At 53.9% G+C, this 16,420-nt stretch overlaps 1 protein-coding gene across 5 annotated transcripts in view; it reads right to left on the bottom strand.

The window, feature by feature from the left end:
* DENND1A (DENN domain containing 1A) overlaps positions 1-16,420 on the bottom strand; it is a 624,449-nt gene that overhangs the window by 23,116 nt on the left and 584,913 nt on the right. For 3 of the 5 annotated variants that reach the window (XM_030885630.2, XM_045290194.1, XM_045290192.1), the window contains one exon: positions 3,564-3,623. The exons of the other annotated variants lie outside the window; for them this stretch is intronic. In XM_030885630.2, coding sequence (XP_030741490.1) covers positions 3,564-3,623 — 60 coding nt within the window. The remainder of the gene's footprint in view (positions 1-3,563; positions 3,624-16,420) is intronic. 5 annotated transcript variants of the gene reach the window in all.

Here is a 16,420-nt window from a genome sequence, read left to right as displayed (position 1 = left end):
CTCACTCACTCACTCACTCACTCATTCTCTCTGCCGCCAATGGACAGCCACAGCCAGACTCTGACACACATGGGCAAAATGGTTTAATTAAACCCAAGTCACAGGACGCTGCCGACAACGGGGCCGTCATATTTCAGCAACTGCATCCATCTCTCCGGGGTGCTTAGGGAGGGCAGGGGCTGGGCACGAGGGGGGAAACACATACACACACACAAGAGATCAAGTGGTCCCCACCACTGCCAGGGGAGAAAATGCCAACCAGGGGATTTCGAGCTCTGTTCAAGGGGGACTTGAGGGAGAAGTTGGGAAACCAGCCAATTCCCCACTGGATTTAAAACCTGAGAAATCTAAGTCGGCGGGGTTAAACGTGTATTGAATACAAAAGCACCAAGCACATTTGATTTTAATGGTGAGCAAGAAATAATAAATAGAGAGCTTAGAAAGCACTTCACACTCGGGCCAACCACAGCCTGGCTCTCCCCAAGTGCCTCGGCCCCCCGCCCCCCGAGAGGCAGTGGTGAGGCTTGCTTCTGCGTTTCCTTTTTCTTCTGGCTACAAAGGGAATCTCAGTCCTCTGGTAACATCTGAACTCCAGCCACAGGTGCCGGACTACAAAGCTACCCCCGGAAAGGCTGAATGGCAGGCTCCCCTCGACATCCGGGGCCACTCCAGATCACCTCAGTCTAGAAGGCTCCCAGCTAAGTGACCTGGCAAAACCCCACTGGGCTGGGGCATGGAACAACTCTTGGATCTGGCCGTGCAAGCTTGTTGGTGGTCCCTTTGAGCTCCTTGACAGGGTCCACAACCTGTTCCTCACCCCACGAGTGGAGGGGCTTGTCTGAATGCACTGAGTGGGCAGCCCCTGGGGACCAGGGCAGCCCCTGGGGACCAGGGAATGAAGAAAACAAACTTTCTAGGGCTCTCAAACCAGGGGGAGGGGTGAATGTGCCTGCCCATTTCATGGCAAGGGGCAATATTAGGCATTACACATACATGACCTCATTTTCCTCAGAGGAGCCCTGATCACAGCGTTGGGCTGCTAACTGCAAGGTTAGCAGTTTGAAACCACCTGCCTCAAGAACAGAGAAAAATGGGGCTTTCTACTAGCATAAAGAGTGACAGTCTGGGAAGCCTCCGGGGGCAACTCTACCCAGTCCTACAGGGTCGCTGGGAGTGGGCATCGATTCCCTGGCAGGGATTTGGTCTGAGTTCATTAAACCTACTGATGATGATGATGATGGTAATAATTAACTAGGTCTGATTTATGGGAGATGAAATGAAGGCCCAGAGAAAGTCAATGTCACATGCCTCTTCTGCCCAGAGCTCACATGGGGGTCACCAGCATGGGCTTCTCTGACTCCCGTGCCCAGGACAGTGGGCCCTACGCACCAGGCCTTTTCAATGTGCCATAAATGAAGTGGGTACTGCTGTGAGGCCCGGCCAGGGGCCTCCCCGCCCGCCTCTGGTGGAGGCAGCTACAAGGCTTGCTGTCCCAAGTTAGAGTCGCTGGGGCCAGACAACACGGAGTCCCTGGATCTGTCTTTACGACTCAAGTTTATCCAAGGAGAGTAATCCAGACCTGATTCATGCTTCCCAAGAGATTCTTTGCCTGATTCAGGTCCTAGGTCTTTAGACGGAATTCTGAGAGGGCCCCTTGGATAACACTGGCTTAAGGGAAGGTGGCCTGGCGAGGAACAAGGCAATGGAGAGAGAGAGTGGCAGGCCTGGGCCCAAAGCCTGGTATTTTCTCTGTGGTCTTGGCTCCCAGCGGTTGTCAAGATAGATAACAATGACGGGAGGGTTTAGCACAGTCCTTGGCACCTAAAGGAGGCTGAATAAGTGTGAATAGTCTCCCTGCTGGAAGAGAACCCTGTTCCAGAGACTTTGTGGGGAGCCTGGACAGCTGCTGCCGACTCTTCCCCCTCCACTGAGGGTTCAGCCCCATATCTACCTCTTCTTGCATGAGAGTAGGGGCACCAGGAAGTGCAGTGTTCTGGAGAGAACATGAGTTCTGGAGTCTGGCTGACCCACTTGCCAGCTGAGGGACTTGGGTGAAGTTCCTGAGCACGAGTTTCCTTGATGATGATGGCATCTCTATGTAAAACAGGCCCCTTCAATGCCACTGAGATGATGTCCCTATGAACGATTCGCCACTGGTACAACCTTAGATGAATCTTAGTTATTAATAAAGTGGATCATTCCTTACAGATTGCAGTTTTTTTTAAAAAGCTGTTTGTGTCAGGCCCTGTATGGGATACTCTTATGGGTGTTCGTGCTATGAGTGAAGGGATGCTACAGAGGGAAGAGGGAGAGCGCGGGTACCTGCCGGAAGTCATGGGCTCCACAAATGGGGACCAGTGGAGTATAGATTCCAGCCTACCTCCCTCTGCTCCCAAATCCACGCTGCTAATCCCTGTCTGGTGTCTCTTACAGTCACACAAGGTTCCATGGAGAAGGGGTACCGCACACAGCTTTCCGAAAGCCCCCACTGGCCCCAATACAGTAGGAAAGGCAGAAAGAATTGTCATACAATGTCCACACCAGGCAGAGAGGAACCACCACCCCATCCACGCTGGTGCATGCACTGGGGGTTAGAAACACACTCGCAGTCCAGAACGGCTACAGCCCACCTGGACCTCCCTACGCTTTACAAGATGGATCTGGACCCTTGTGAGGGGGCGGGGGCACCAGTTTGTAGGGAACCCTGACCACAGCTGGACAGGAGCCCTGGACTCTAGTGCTTGGCTGCGGGGGTGGTGGCTGCCATGAACAATGGACTTAGAAACTCTTCTCTTGGGAAACAGCCGTCACCTCAAGGGGCCTGGCTGGCTTCCTGTCTGAAAGGCACCTGCTAAAGTCATCAGACCTCAGCGCTGCCAAAAAGTCTGATCTTACGGGAAAGAAAATGACTTCGCCAGTACCGAGTATGGGGCCCACCCCAACAGTGGTCCACCACATTCGTCTTTGTATACGCAGGGGTTGCCCTCCTGCGCCCCATTCCAGGGTCGGGTTGGGGACTGCCTGTTTTTCTACCCATGCTGTGCTCTTGACAGGATAGGGGTAGGTGGGGCTCCATGTGAGGCCCAGAAGAGGAGCACCTGCCTCTGTTGGGGGGAGGGGGGCTCGCTGCATATTCTCTGGGCGTTGTCTCCGCCCTTGGGAAGGTACATCAAATGCATCTCCAAACCAAGATCTAGCAGGAATGAGACCCTTGCTGCCAGACTCCTGCAACCTTTTGAGGGAGAGGCGTTTAGAGTTAGGCTTTAGAGCTCATTGGCTAGAAATATGGACCCGTCTATGAGATTTGCTCAATGGATGGACACTTGGCAAACACACCACATGGAGGCTCCCTGGCTACCTACACCTCGGACCTGCAAGTGGGCTGAACTTGCTAGGAGAACGGAGGGAGAGGGCCCAGGAGAATGCAAGTTCAGGTTCATGCCCCGCAGAGAGGGAAGCTGGCAAACCCAAACCCCCGCTTTTCCGTTGGCAAGGTTTTAGTCAGGCTGCGGGCAGTGGCTCAGGCAGTGTTAGGGGGAGGAGCGGGACCTCCGGCTACTCACGGGCCTTGACGAGCGCTGTATCTTGGGAGGCGGTGGTCGGGTGGGAAGCAGTCTGTGTGGCTGCATTAAAGCGGAAACTTTAGACATCAGTACACGCTGAGATGGGGGACCCATTTCCACACATGCATGGGGAAAAGCCGTCGGCCGGCCAAGCCAGAGCCAGAGGGCCTCCTCCAGGCCTCCCCGCCCCCCACAGTGCACTGGCCACAGGCAGGGTCTGTCCCCTCTTCCGATTCTCCGGTTCTGGCCTGGTTTCTGGTCTAGATGACGGCAGTCGCCCCTGCAGGAGTCCCTGACCTGGTCTCAAACTCCAGGCCATTCTTCACATAGGCCCAGGGGACTCTCTCTAAAGTCAGACATTGACCATGCCCTCTTCTGTCCCTGGGTGATAGCTTTCCAAGTTCTCTACGACCTGGGTCCTATGTACCTCCCCCTCCTCCCATCCCCTACACAGAGCCTTCCGACCTTTCCCAGGTCCACCCCAGGCAGACCCTTAAACAGCCCTGGCGCTGGTGCCCACAGATGCAGTGATGTAGCTCATCCTGAACTGTCTGGGGGTGGTGGGGTGTGTGTGTGTGTGTATGTGTGTGCTTGCCCTTCGATGCTGTGCTGGGAGATGTGGCCTCAGGAAGCCTCCACTGCCCCGTGCCCAGGAGGTGCTGCCTCCAGTGGCCCCACTGCCCTGTGGGACCATCCCCTCCCCACAACATTTGAACACTCCAGTTCCCAGCAGGACCCATCAGTGTGTCTGCAGGACTTTGCACGAGGCTTGCAGACATATACGGCCTCAGAAAGGTCTGGTGAGGAGATGCACAGAGCGCGTGGTTTCTGAAGTCCAGAGTTGGAGTCAAGACCCAAGGACTTCTTGGCTTGATCCTCAAGCCAGGCTACCCCTTTCAAACAGGCTGCCCACCTAGATACCCGGAGCAGGTGTGGGAGATGGGTCGGCCAGGTGAGGATGGTCAAAATCCACACTAAACCCACGAATGCCATCCCTGGGAGGCATCCAGTTGGCTCTTTGCTACCCCACCACTTGGTTGGCCCGCCGATTTTCCACCAGGGCCAGAGCTGCACTACCCAACATGGGCCAGCAGGCAGTCTGACCTACGATGCTGTATGTGTGAAATGCATACTGGTGCTCAGAGACTTCGTATGAAAACCAAACGTTAGAAAGCTCATTGGCAAGTTTTTAATGTTCATTCGAGTTCAAATGACTCTTTGAACATTTATGGATACAAGTGTTGTATTTGGGATATATTGGGTCATAGAAACTATTTTAAAATTGATTTCACCTGTTTCTTTTCTTCCTGGATGGTGCCAATTGGAAGTTCACTTGGAAAGAGTCATATTTTGATGTCAAACCTGCTTACAGCTCGTATTCTACAGCTGACCGCAGGAGGGTGGAGCTGTGCCTCAGTGGTCCCTGGAGGCGTGGGGCCCAGTAGAGGGTCTGTCAGAGTGACCTACGCACACTCGGTGGGAAATTGCCCCCCCTTCCCGTGGCACATTAAAAGGAGCTAGGGACAAGCATTGGGCCGTAAACCCAAGGCCGGAGGTTCAAATCCCCAACCCCTGAGGCGTGAGTTAGCTCCAGATCCCGCTCTCTCACATGCCACCCCCGACTGACCGCCTCTCTGCTTCTCTCGTGCTTGTCCTCTCCACTGGGGCAACTTCTCCCGCCTCACTGCCCTGCCTCAGAGTTCAGCTGCCTCTTCTGTGACATGGAACCTGTCCAGACCTGCTGGGCTGGGCAACCGTGTGGCAGCTGCTCAGTGTGGCGGCCTCTGGGGTCCAAAAGTCTTGGCTCTCAGTTAGTTCCCTCTTACTACGGGTGAGGGACTCATAGGCAAAGTACAGGTGGCCACACCCCCTACTGGAGAGGCTGCTGGGAATACATCTAAGGAGCTGTGTCCAGACAATGTTGGACAATAGACGTTAGGAACTATCATCCTCATGGAGCCCCGGTGGCACAGCAGTGGGTGAGCACTCACTGCTGAGTGATGGGGATCTCCCCAGTAGCCCCATGCGAGCAAGACCTGGAGCCCCTGTAGAGATTACCATGGCTACGTGCTCACCCGACAGCTCCATCAGAGTGCCTCAGAAAACCCTCTGGGGCAGTTCTGCTCTGTTAATACTGGGTTGAAAATCTTGGCGGCACCTTGCCGCAGCAGCAACGGCAGGTTTCCCTACCTTCAGCATCTGCGCCCTCCCACTCCACCTTCTACCCTTGTTCCTGATGGACTTAACAAAGATGCCCAACCAGGCCAGCATTTCACAAGGCCTCCAGAGAAAACCATCTTGGAGATGAATCCTCCAAGGGGAAAAGGCTGGAAAGTCTGGGGAAAGCTGTGGACTGTCTTGGTCCTTTTGAGGACCCCCAAAGGCTGTTAGCACCACAAATGCTGCCGAGACTTGAAATAAAACACGAGGCAGAACAAGAAACTCAAAAGCCTGTTACAATACCCGTTACCTTGGTTTACAAAAGCCTTTCTCTCAAATTTATGTGGACATGGACTCTCTTCTTATAACACCCATTAATAACCCCTGGGAAATACTGCCTGGTGCTAACGAAGCCAGAGAGAAGGGGTCACACGCTGTATGATTCCCTTGATAGAAAATGCCCAGAGTAGGTAAATCCAGAGAGACAGATGCAAGCTGGTAGTGGCCAGGGCCAGAGAGAGGCTGCCACTGCTTCATGGGTATGCGGTCCAATGTGGGAACGATGATGTTTCAGAACCAGATTGAGGTAGTGGTTGTAAACACAGTGAATATACTAAATGCCACTGGATGACATACTTCGAATGTGGTTAAATTTCATGGGATGTGGATTTCACCTCAATTAAAAAACATCCTGCCAGAAGCATCCCAGGTTCTGGGCCTGCCCATCTCTGCAGGACGGGCAGGGTCCACATACTCAACTACTTGCTCATGGCTCATGCTTTTCCTGCTCTGTTTCCTTTTGTCTTACCCTGAGAAGCTCCACGTATCCTTCTAAATGATCTGACTCCAGCACCCCTTCTGCTGGGAGGTCCCCCTTGCCTGAGCATGGTGAGTCACAGCTCTGCCACTGCACATTCAAGTCTGCCAAGTGCTCTTCCTTCTCAGCACGTAGTATGGATTGCAACGATAGACTTATTTGTCCCATTTCTCTCTTGATCTTGGGGTCGGGTATAGGACTTGATACCTTATAGGCATTCAGCACATAATTTGTGTGTTACACTTCCCGGCACATAGTAGGAACTCAACACTTGTCAGTTCTCTGGATTCTGTAACTAACTTGATGTTCCTTCCACCAGCAGAGAACCATCCAGTGTTGATTCTTCTGTGGGTGACTTTGGGAGGAGAGCAGCCTCTGATCCATAGCCAACCTTGAGGCTCAGCGGAGTAAACCAGAGGATTTAAAGACACCGAGAGGGTAAGGTGGTCCAGAATGTTCTGACACAACTGGATCTCACTTCCTGTCATGAAGTCAATGCTGACTCATAGCAACTCCCTGCGGGTTTCTGAGACTGTAACTGTTTACAGGAGTAACTGCCAATCACGGGGAGCACAGTCCAACGCATAACCACTACACCACCAGAGCTCCTCTGCACAACCGGAGAGATACAAACACAACGTCGCACAAGCAACCAAGAATGGGCCAGTTCCAAGGGAACCAGACACTGAGGGCCTGGAAGTGGGTTGTGCCCCTAAATTCTGAGTATATCCAGACGCGAGGATGCACAATGGGGACGCCTTCCCACCAGGAAGAGAAAGGTGAATTCCCAGTGAGTGTGGCAGGAAACAGTGCTTGGGAAACAAGATCTCAGAACTCACTATGGGGTGTTTCTCATGAGCCAGGAGGTGTTCTCTCCCTGAGACCGCGAGGCACTAGCAGAAGGTCACCTGATTAGTAAAAGGGAGCTAAAACCAGACGATATTCTTAGTACGCCGGTGCTATTTGTTAACTAAAAATTTCAAAGTCATCTACGATCCTTTCTGACATGGTTTTTCTCATCCTTGTCCCTTCTGAAGTCAGAAGCTCTTCTTAGAACTATGTACCTTAAAGCAAACCAAATTCACTGCCATTGAGTCAGTTCTGACTCCTAGTGACTCTACAGGACAGGGCAGAACTGCCCCTGTGGGCTTCCGAGCGTACAACTCTTCACGGGAGTAAAACGTATGGTCTTTCACCCTTTGAGCTGGCTGGTGATTTCTAACTGCTGACCTTGTGGTTAGAGCCCAAATGCACAACCACCACTACGCCACCAGGGCTCCCCATATGTTCCTGAGAGAGGGAAACAACAGGGGCAGCAAGAGCGGCTGGCACTTCCCCTTCTTCCCTGATGTGGGTGTCTGTCTGCAGTGCATTCCAAAGCCCTGCGTGCTGCATCTGCTCTTTCATTTTACACACAGTGGGGCTGACGTGCCAGGCGGAGGGGTCAAATGGTACAGGATGGGGTCCCAGCTCCCATTCTCATGAAGGGGATGCCGAGGTCCGTGGGCGTGCGTATCCTGCCTGGGGGTGGTAGGGAATTCAGGACCAGCTCCCAAAGGGCAAGATCTGAGTTGGGACTCGAGAAGTCGTTAGTATTCTTGGTGGAGGGCCCAACTTGGGGGAAGCCCCAGAGGTGTGTGCATTCAGGGCACAACGTTTAGGGGAACCGCAGGTCGTCTGCCAGGAGGAGAGCGAAGGCCAGTCGGAGGAGGGGGCGGGGCCATGGAGGTCGTAGGAGGTCAGATACTGAAAAACCCCAATACCAAACGCACTGCCACAGAGTTGATTCTGACTCATAGCGACCCCATCGGGCCTCCAATAGCAGGCGAAGAAGTTTGGGCTTCATTCCGACAGCAATGGGAGGGGTTCCGTCTGGGAAGGACGTCGTCTGACACGTATGCTGTGAGACCTTGGGGTCAAAGATGGATGGGAGGAAGCTGAGTGGCACTCTGAGGGCAGATGCTCCTCTTCCAGAGTGTCCACCCCTCCTGCCTTGGCCTATGGAATACTGCCAACACCCCGCCCCTGGCCACGTGACTGTGACTGCTGGGAGCCTAGAACACAGCGTGGGTAAGCCCGAACGTGTAATTGACATGGAGGTCGTAGGGAAGAGAGGGACTCCTTGGCCTCCGCTGTGTCTGCCTGGCCCCCGGCGTTTCTGTCAGCCGAGGGGGCCAGGTGAGTGTACTCATAGGCTAGTAAACCCACATTTCTGAGTACAGCATCTGATTTGCAGTTAATTTGTTGATGCTGCGAAACACATTGTTTCCAAAAGGTCAGGAGGGGAAGCTGTGTTGGAAAATCAACTTAATTACCTGGGTGGCATGGATGAGGGGCGACCCGTGCGGAGCCCCGGGTAGAAATGCTCAACTGCCAGGTGCTGGCTTGGGGGCAGAGAGCGCAGTCTATATGGGGGGTGGGGTGGGGTGGCGCTCCATTCTTGCAAGGGGTGTCACTCTGCCATCACTGTGGGCATGGCCAAAGCACTTTGCCACCCACCTGGCCTTTCGGTACAGAACCGGCTGCTGGCCCACGTGCAGGCTCGGGAACTCCTTGTGCAGGGAGAAGGGTTATCGTCACCCCGTCTTACAGATTGAAGGGGGCAAGGATCACCCAGGGTCACATAGAAGAGGTACATGACAGGACTTTAGAAGGTCTCTCTGCAAGTTGATTATGGGCTGGGGAGAGAGCCTGTTGATGTGCGTGCTGTGAGTGTGTGTGTGTGTGAGTGGATGAGGGGGCACATGCACACATACCATCTCAGACCATGATTTAAAAGCTCTGTGAGGTCAGAATCAGCAGTGGGGGGTGGAGGTGGGCTTTGTGGGGACAAATATGATGTAAGGGCAGTGTAGACCGTGCAGTGTCAAGAGTCAGCAGGGAGACAGGCTAGATCTCAAGAAAGGGGACCCGAGGTAGAAGCCGGCCAAGTCTGAGACCACAGGACCCAGCCTGCCTTGCTGAGGGTGGAGGCTCACGTACATAAGCTGGGTGGGGGTGGTACTGGGAGAACCTGCCCCGGGAGACAGACAGCCCTCGAGGCCTTTTCCAAGGGGTTCTGAAAAGAAGATGGGCATGCCCACAGCAGCTCGCAACACAAAAACTGACCTCGAGGCTGGCACCAAAGGAGGCAGCAGATTCTTTGAATCGTGTTCTGAACAATTCAACACCACCCCACTACCCCCAGACACCCCCTGCCTGGCCCAGGGTCCCTGGGGTCCCTGAGGAAGCAGGACAGATGGCGAGGGACTTCTCAGTTTGTCCCAGGGATGTGCCCCAACCAGACAGACTGCCAGGAAGGGAGAGGTTGAGAGAAATTCACAATTAAACTCGTCACTGTTTAACGAGCAAAGAGTTCACCTGGTTAATTTCCCCGGCTAGTAGCCACATCAATGCTGACCTGTGCGCGAGCCCCCCGGTTGGGAGGGGAAGACAAAGCTTTCTGTAGCTTTCTTTACAAAGGGCCTCTGGGCTGAGAGCAAGGCTCCGCTACCCTTCAGGACTGGAAATCTGCTATTATGCAAGGTATGGAAATAAAAGAGGGCTTCTTTTGATATGCCTCCAAAAAGGAGCGCATTGAAGCGGTATTTTGGTGAAGTGTCTCCTTTGAAATGCCCAACCAGCCCTCTCAGGCACAGCCTGCGCCTGTCCCTCGACTCCTGTCATTATTTCCAATCCTCTTCGTCCAGCCTGCACTGGAGCGGGCCCTGCTTGTTGGGGAGGATCAAATGCTGTTTCCGCTTCAGGTTTCCAGGGAGGACAGTGGGTGGAGCTCTGCTCCACAGTACAGGGGCAGGGGGCCCAGGAAGGGAATCTTGGGAGCCTGAGGTAACCAGCTGTAATGGGGGAGAGGGGGGCAGATGGAGAAGGGGGGTTGCCTCCTGCATGAGGCTCTCTGGAAGCGCTGAATGAAGATGAGGGTCCCACCTGAAGCAACAGGGAGGAGGTTCTTCATGGGCAAGGAAGGTGATGGGAGGGGCTCTCATCTTGGAACCCACAAAATAGGCTGGCCAATCAGAACAACTCTGGGATACAGGCACTATCAATACGAGCTCTCCCTCCACAGACAAGGAAGCCAGCGCCTCCTGCCCAAATTCACACACGTGCACTGGAAAGTTGGTGGCGGTGGCCAGAGGCCAAAGTCAGGCCCCATCAGCCCACCGCTTGCTGTCCTAATGGGCGTTGAGGGTGGCATGCAGGGATGGGCCCCGCAGGCCTGCGCCTGCTCTCATCCTAGGAGGGACAACTCAGAGTCACCTTGCCAGGTGGCTCTCTGGGGCCAGCCGGCACTTTGCTCTGAGTGAGCGCTGTGCTGAAAGGCGGCCCATGCTGGTCCTGAACAGCAGTGCATTCTCCCTGATGCTGACAGGAGTAGTATTTTGTAGTGGTGCTGGTTAATTTGTAGTGGCATTTGTGGTTTGAAGTCTTGTCAAGATCCCTGATTACTTCCCGTGCAAGGAGCTCGGCTGACGGGGAAGTTCACATGCTGAACAAAAGCAGTGAGGCAGCTGTGAGGGAAGGCTGTGAGGGGGCCTGGTGACCCCAGCCGCTTGGGGGACAGAGGGGGAGGGGAGGAGGGCCATCAGCGGGTGCATGTGTGGGGGAGGGCAGTCTTTTGTTTTTAGTCAGGAGCAGCTGCAAGGCTGAATAGGTGGCATCCCATTGGTGGCTGGGGCTCTGGCACCAGATGCAGCCGGTGGCCAGGCAGGGCAGGGGACTTGCTGACGAGTGCCATTCTCTGCCCAAGAGGCGCAGGAGGTGGGTGATTCATGGCTACCTACCCTGGGGTAGCCATCTGGGATGCCATTGCCAGTGCCTGGGTCACATTCCCAGGAGGTATGTGGTGGAGCTAGAGGGGGGCTTCCAGATGCTGGGAGAGGCTTCTTGCCTCTGAGAGCAGCCCTGGTGATGCACCAGCTAAGCGCCTGGCTGCTCACTGCAAGGCTGGTGGTTCAAATCCACGGGCTGCTCGGAAGGAGAAAGATGTGGCAGTCTGCCTCTGTGAAGCTGACGGCCTTAGAAACCCTGTAGGGCAGTGCCACTCAGTCCCACAGGGTCTTTACAAGGTGGAATCCACTCAGTGGCAATGGGTTTGGTTTCTACCTTATTCCCTCTGATACAACCAGGAGCAACTGTTTTTCGGTACTTGCTCGGTACAAGGCCCTGTGCTAGGAGCTCTACATACGAAGTCTTGGCTGATCTCCATCACCCTACGGGGTAGTGACATCCCCATTTTGCAGATGAAGAAACTGAGGTGGCATGGTGGAGTGACTTGCGCAGGCTGAGCCTCACAGCTGACAGGCAACAGAGCCAGGATCCATGTTTGTCCAACCCCAAAGATGCCTATAGCGTCCATCCAACCCAAGATAAATGGAGCAGAAGAAAGACACTGAAACATCTTCTCTTACGATCAAGGGGGCTCCTCTCTCCCTGGGTAGCTCTTCCTAACATCCTGTGAGCCTGCTGTCTGGCTCAGTCTGTTCTGACAACATATATGGGCTCATCTCTGCAGCCGCATGCATTTCACCAGGCCAGGGATCCCTACTCGGAGAGGGCTTGCTCACTGCCTTTCCGAGCCAGGGCCAGCTCAGCAAAACCAGGCTAATTTATCATCGCTGGAATGATGTCCACCCCAAACAGTATGCCACTAAGAAATGGAAATAAAAACCTTCTCCTGGTTTTGTAGTTGCTTAGCTAGAACTCACAGCGAGCGCCCTCTGTAAATGGAACCTTTTGGCCAGGCGATGATGTTATCATTAGGTGTCATCGAGTTGGTTCCAACCCTTCGCCATCCCACCACCCGGTCCTGTGCCATCCTCACAATCATTCCAGTGCTTGAGCCCATTGTGGCAGCCACTAGGTGATGATGACAGCCTCCAAACTGTCCTCCCTGGCCCCAGGGTCCACCCAGCCCACGGCAGCCCAGGGAGTGCTCTGTCCCCTGGGCCTTTCCATCCCCAGCCCCTTCCCCACCAGCCTCACAGGCCTACACGAGTCCAGCCTGTCCCCTTCTGGGTCACCACCCCTTCCACCATGCTTGTGGTTCTCTGTGCCCTCCCCATGTTCCCTCCCGCCGGATGGCTTCCTGTTCGCCCGCCCTTCAGGACTCGGCTCTCCTTTTTACTCTTCCTGGGTTGACAGTCATTTCTTGTCCTGTTCCACTACCCAGGAAGCTCTTGGACACTGAAATCTAATCACTTGACCACATCCCTCTGGACGGCGAGCACCTGGAGGGCCGTCACGGCGGGACTTCTGCCTCCTGGTACAGGGCTTGGCACTGTTTCTGGTGGAAAATAGATGCTGGTCCAAGAGACTGAAAGCAGCATGGGATTATCTGTAAGGCCATTGCTCAGCATCTGAAGGCTAGCAGAGATACTCATTGCCAACAGTCATGCGAGCTGCTCTGGCCGCAAGGCTGGCAGCCTCATTGGTGTGCTTCGACCAGGAAAAAGTCTCAACCTAGAGGATGGTCTAACAGGTGGCGCCCCGGGGCTATCCGAAAATGCAAGAGACATTTGGAGTGGAATCTGAAAGCGTGCAGCAATGGAAAACTTAGATGGGAAATCTCTCCCAAATCCCCCCAGTGTGTCGTTAGAGCAAGCGAGTCAGGTTCACTAGGCAGCGGTGGGTTCCCCCCACCTCCCTCCCCCTTCCTTTTTCCCCCCTCTTCCCCTCTTTGGAACAAATGGCTGGAGAACCTGGTTTTCAAATTCCTGGACCCTGGAATACATTTCTATCTGTGTCAAAGTCTACCCATCCACCGCCTCAGCAGAGTTTAAAATCCTAGCTAATAGGTTAACAACTGTTTTTCTTCAGCTTCAAATGAAGAATATCAGAAGGCTGGGGGAATATGCAGCTCTCCAATTTGTACGGACTGCACACAGCTCCCTGCAATGTGTGTTTGACAGGGCTGACATTTTGTACCGCTGTGAGATGGGAAAACGTGTGACATTTTTATTCATGGTGGCGTACGCCCTTGTAATGATCAGCTCTGGTCGATGTGCTTACCGCAGCAGCCCCTGAGCCCTCGGAGAACAAACAGGAACCCAAGGAGCCAGCAGTTCGACTGCCTTATTAAACACCGCCAGGGTCCTAACGAAGACCAACTGCTGGAAAATCTCACTGTCGAATCCTCAAGGACATTGTCAGCGCACAGCTAACTGCATATATTTTTCATTTAAAATACGGAAATCCAGCATTGTGCCATTACAACGGAGGGGAGGGGCGCCCACTCTGGCGGCCATCCTGTCAGCTGCTGCTTCAGCGCCCCAGATGCCAGATCCAGATGTCCGGTGAGGGTCAGAGCTCCAAAAGGGGCAGCTATGACAGGGGACTGGTTTTCTGATAGTCCAACCCCCACTTTGAGGGGGAATGGCCCCAAATGAGGGGCTCTGGACGAGTCACTTGGAAAGCCAATTTGCTGGGTCCCTTCACCAGCCAAAGCAAATCTGCATAATTAGAACATCCACCCCTCGTCCCCCCTGCCCCAGCCCACCATCCTTCTGAAGTGCAACGCGCTGCATCCTGCACCTTGGTACTCATCAGCCTTATGCTTGGCGGCAGACCTTCAGACATCTGCAGGAACACACGGCCGCTAGGTTCCGCACGTTGGCAGAAGAGCTGTGTGTCAGGGTGCCCACCTGCAATCTCACCACTTGCCTCACTTCAAAGGCCTCAAGGTCAGTGCACAGGCGGGCCCCCTCCCCTCGGCGGTCATCTCGACCGCTGATGCACACTGATGGATGGAAGCCAATCACTGGCAGCCCCCTTGGAGCTTTCCATGGTTGTTAAGCTAGATGATTTGGCAACGGTGATGCCCGCTAATGCATTGATACATTTGTTTTGTAAATATGTATTATTTATGCGGTGCCTCTATTTCCATACTCCAGCCCCGAAGCACCCAGACACATTCTGCTATTTATTTATGGGGTCTGGGGCGGAACAAGCCTAACAAGATGCCTGCATGCGGGTTGTGCAGGCTTGCTAGGCCCCGTGAGCAGTTGGCTACACAACCAGAAGCGCTCCATTCATCATGGGCAGAAGCTTGCAGTTTAAGGGGCTGCCCATAAAGTTGCTTCAGCATAATACTGTACATCGTCCTTGGCGGGGGTGACCTGGGAGCTGAAGGCCACCTTGAGACCAGGAGCCATGATATATTTCCCCTGGAACGGGGAGCAGGGGAAAGCGATGCACGCCCTGGGTGGCTGTGGACCCTGGAGAGCAGGAAAAGAAAGGGGTGCTTAGTAGCCTGGAGGCCAACGCAGGCTGGTGGGTGGGGGTGAGCTGTGCCCCATTTCCTCCAAGCAAGCCCTCTCTGCACCCAGCAGAGCCTTCAATCTAAGCCACAGCACCCCCTTCCTGAGACAAGCCCTTCTCTGTGGGCTTGGGTGGAGTGGAGACCAAGGTGGCCTGGGCCCCGTTTGGTGCCACTGTAAGATGAACGGCAGGAGCTGCTCCGGACACACACAGGACATGCTGGCCACTAGGTTCTGTCTCTGGTCGCCTAAATCTTGCCAATCTTCCTCTCACTTTGACACCCTCCCCCCCAAAACCAGTGGCCTAGGTTACGCTCCCTCTAGCTCTTTGCTTAAACAACTCCGATCTCTTTGCAGCATGCCCTAGAGCAAGTACCCCAGGCTGCTGATATGGTTCCTACTTGTGCTTAAATATCATCTCTGGTCGCCCAGAGGATCAATTAAAATTCCCCCAAGTCCTGATCACTGACCACCTACCTTCAGGGGTTAGCTCCTTCCCTCCTCCCCCTGCCCCCGCCAACACTGCCCCACGCTAGACCTCGCTGCTCTGAAGAGTCAGACTCCCCAAGTCTTTGCAGATGATGGCCTCTGAACCTGGAGGCTCCACTTGCTATGGATCTTTCAAAATCCAGCTGAAACGCCATCTCCTCCGTGCACCCTGCCCCGCCATGAGGGACACCCACATCCGTCAGCACCTTGCTAGACACCGGACATGCCTCATTACATGTTGCATGAATCAAGACTAGGATACATGCGAGAGTAAGAGAACAATTTGGAGTGGTGCCTGGCAAGCCAACCCCACGTGTTCAGGAGGGAGGCAGGGGAGGGAGCTGGGGGAGGGGAAACCTTATATGGCCACCACCAGTTGAGAAATGGGAAAGCTGGCGGTGAACAATGAAAGAGCCTTTGCATGGTGCGTGGTTCCCTTCCCTGTCTCTGCAGAGACAGATCCCCAGTGGTCACATCAGCTGATTGCTTCATTCTAACCCGCTCACTCAAGGGACCATCTTGCCGATCCCAAGCCCATCTAGAAATACCTCCTCACCAACCCTTTCAGGAAGTGCAAAAGGGATCTACTGGGAAGGGGCTTAGGAGGGGTGCCCCAAGCAGGGCCAGAGACAGTTGTCACCATGGAATTACGGGGCTGCTGGGAGGTGATGGTGGTGACATTCCAGAAGTTCACCTCAAGCTGCTTCCCAGACATGGTAATCCTTCACCACATGCTATTTTAAGTGGGACATAATCAACACACCCTTGGGAGAAGTTCCATTTATATACAAGAGGTACCCTCCCCCCCAAAAAAACCCAGAATTTTTCAAACCTATGTATTTAAAAAAATTTTTTCAAAACAAACATCACCTTCAAAGTACTCTCCATTACACGTAAGACATTTGTCAAATCTGTGATTCCATTCTTGGAAACATTTTTCAAACTCATCTGTTTGGATGGCTGATAGCACCTCCCTCATTTTTTGTCCTCACCTCTTCTACATCATTAAATCGCTGTCCTTTCATGCTCCACTGCATTCTTGGAAACAAAAGTAAGTCTCATGGAGCAAGGCCAGGTGAGTAAGGTGCATGGGGAAAGAGAGGCATGCTCTTTTTTGCCAAAAACTGGAGGACTGA

This window comes from Echinops telfairi, unplaced genomic scaffold, assembly GCF_000313985.2.
Source record: "Echinops telfairi isolate 266 unplaced genomic scaffold, ASM31398v2 ScPeMD7_32;HRSCAF=126, whole genome shotgun sequence".
In the NCBI taxonomy this organism is placed as follows: domain Eukaryota; kingdom Metazoa; phylum Chordata; class Mammalia; order Afrosoricida; family Tenrecidae; genus Echinops; species Echinops telfairi.
This window is presented reverse-complemented; position numbering and strand designations above follow the sequence as displayed.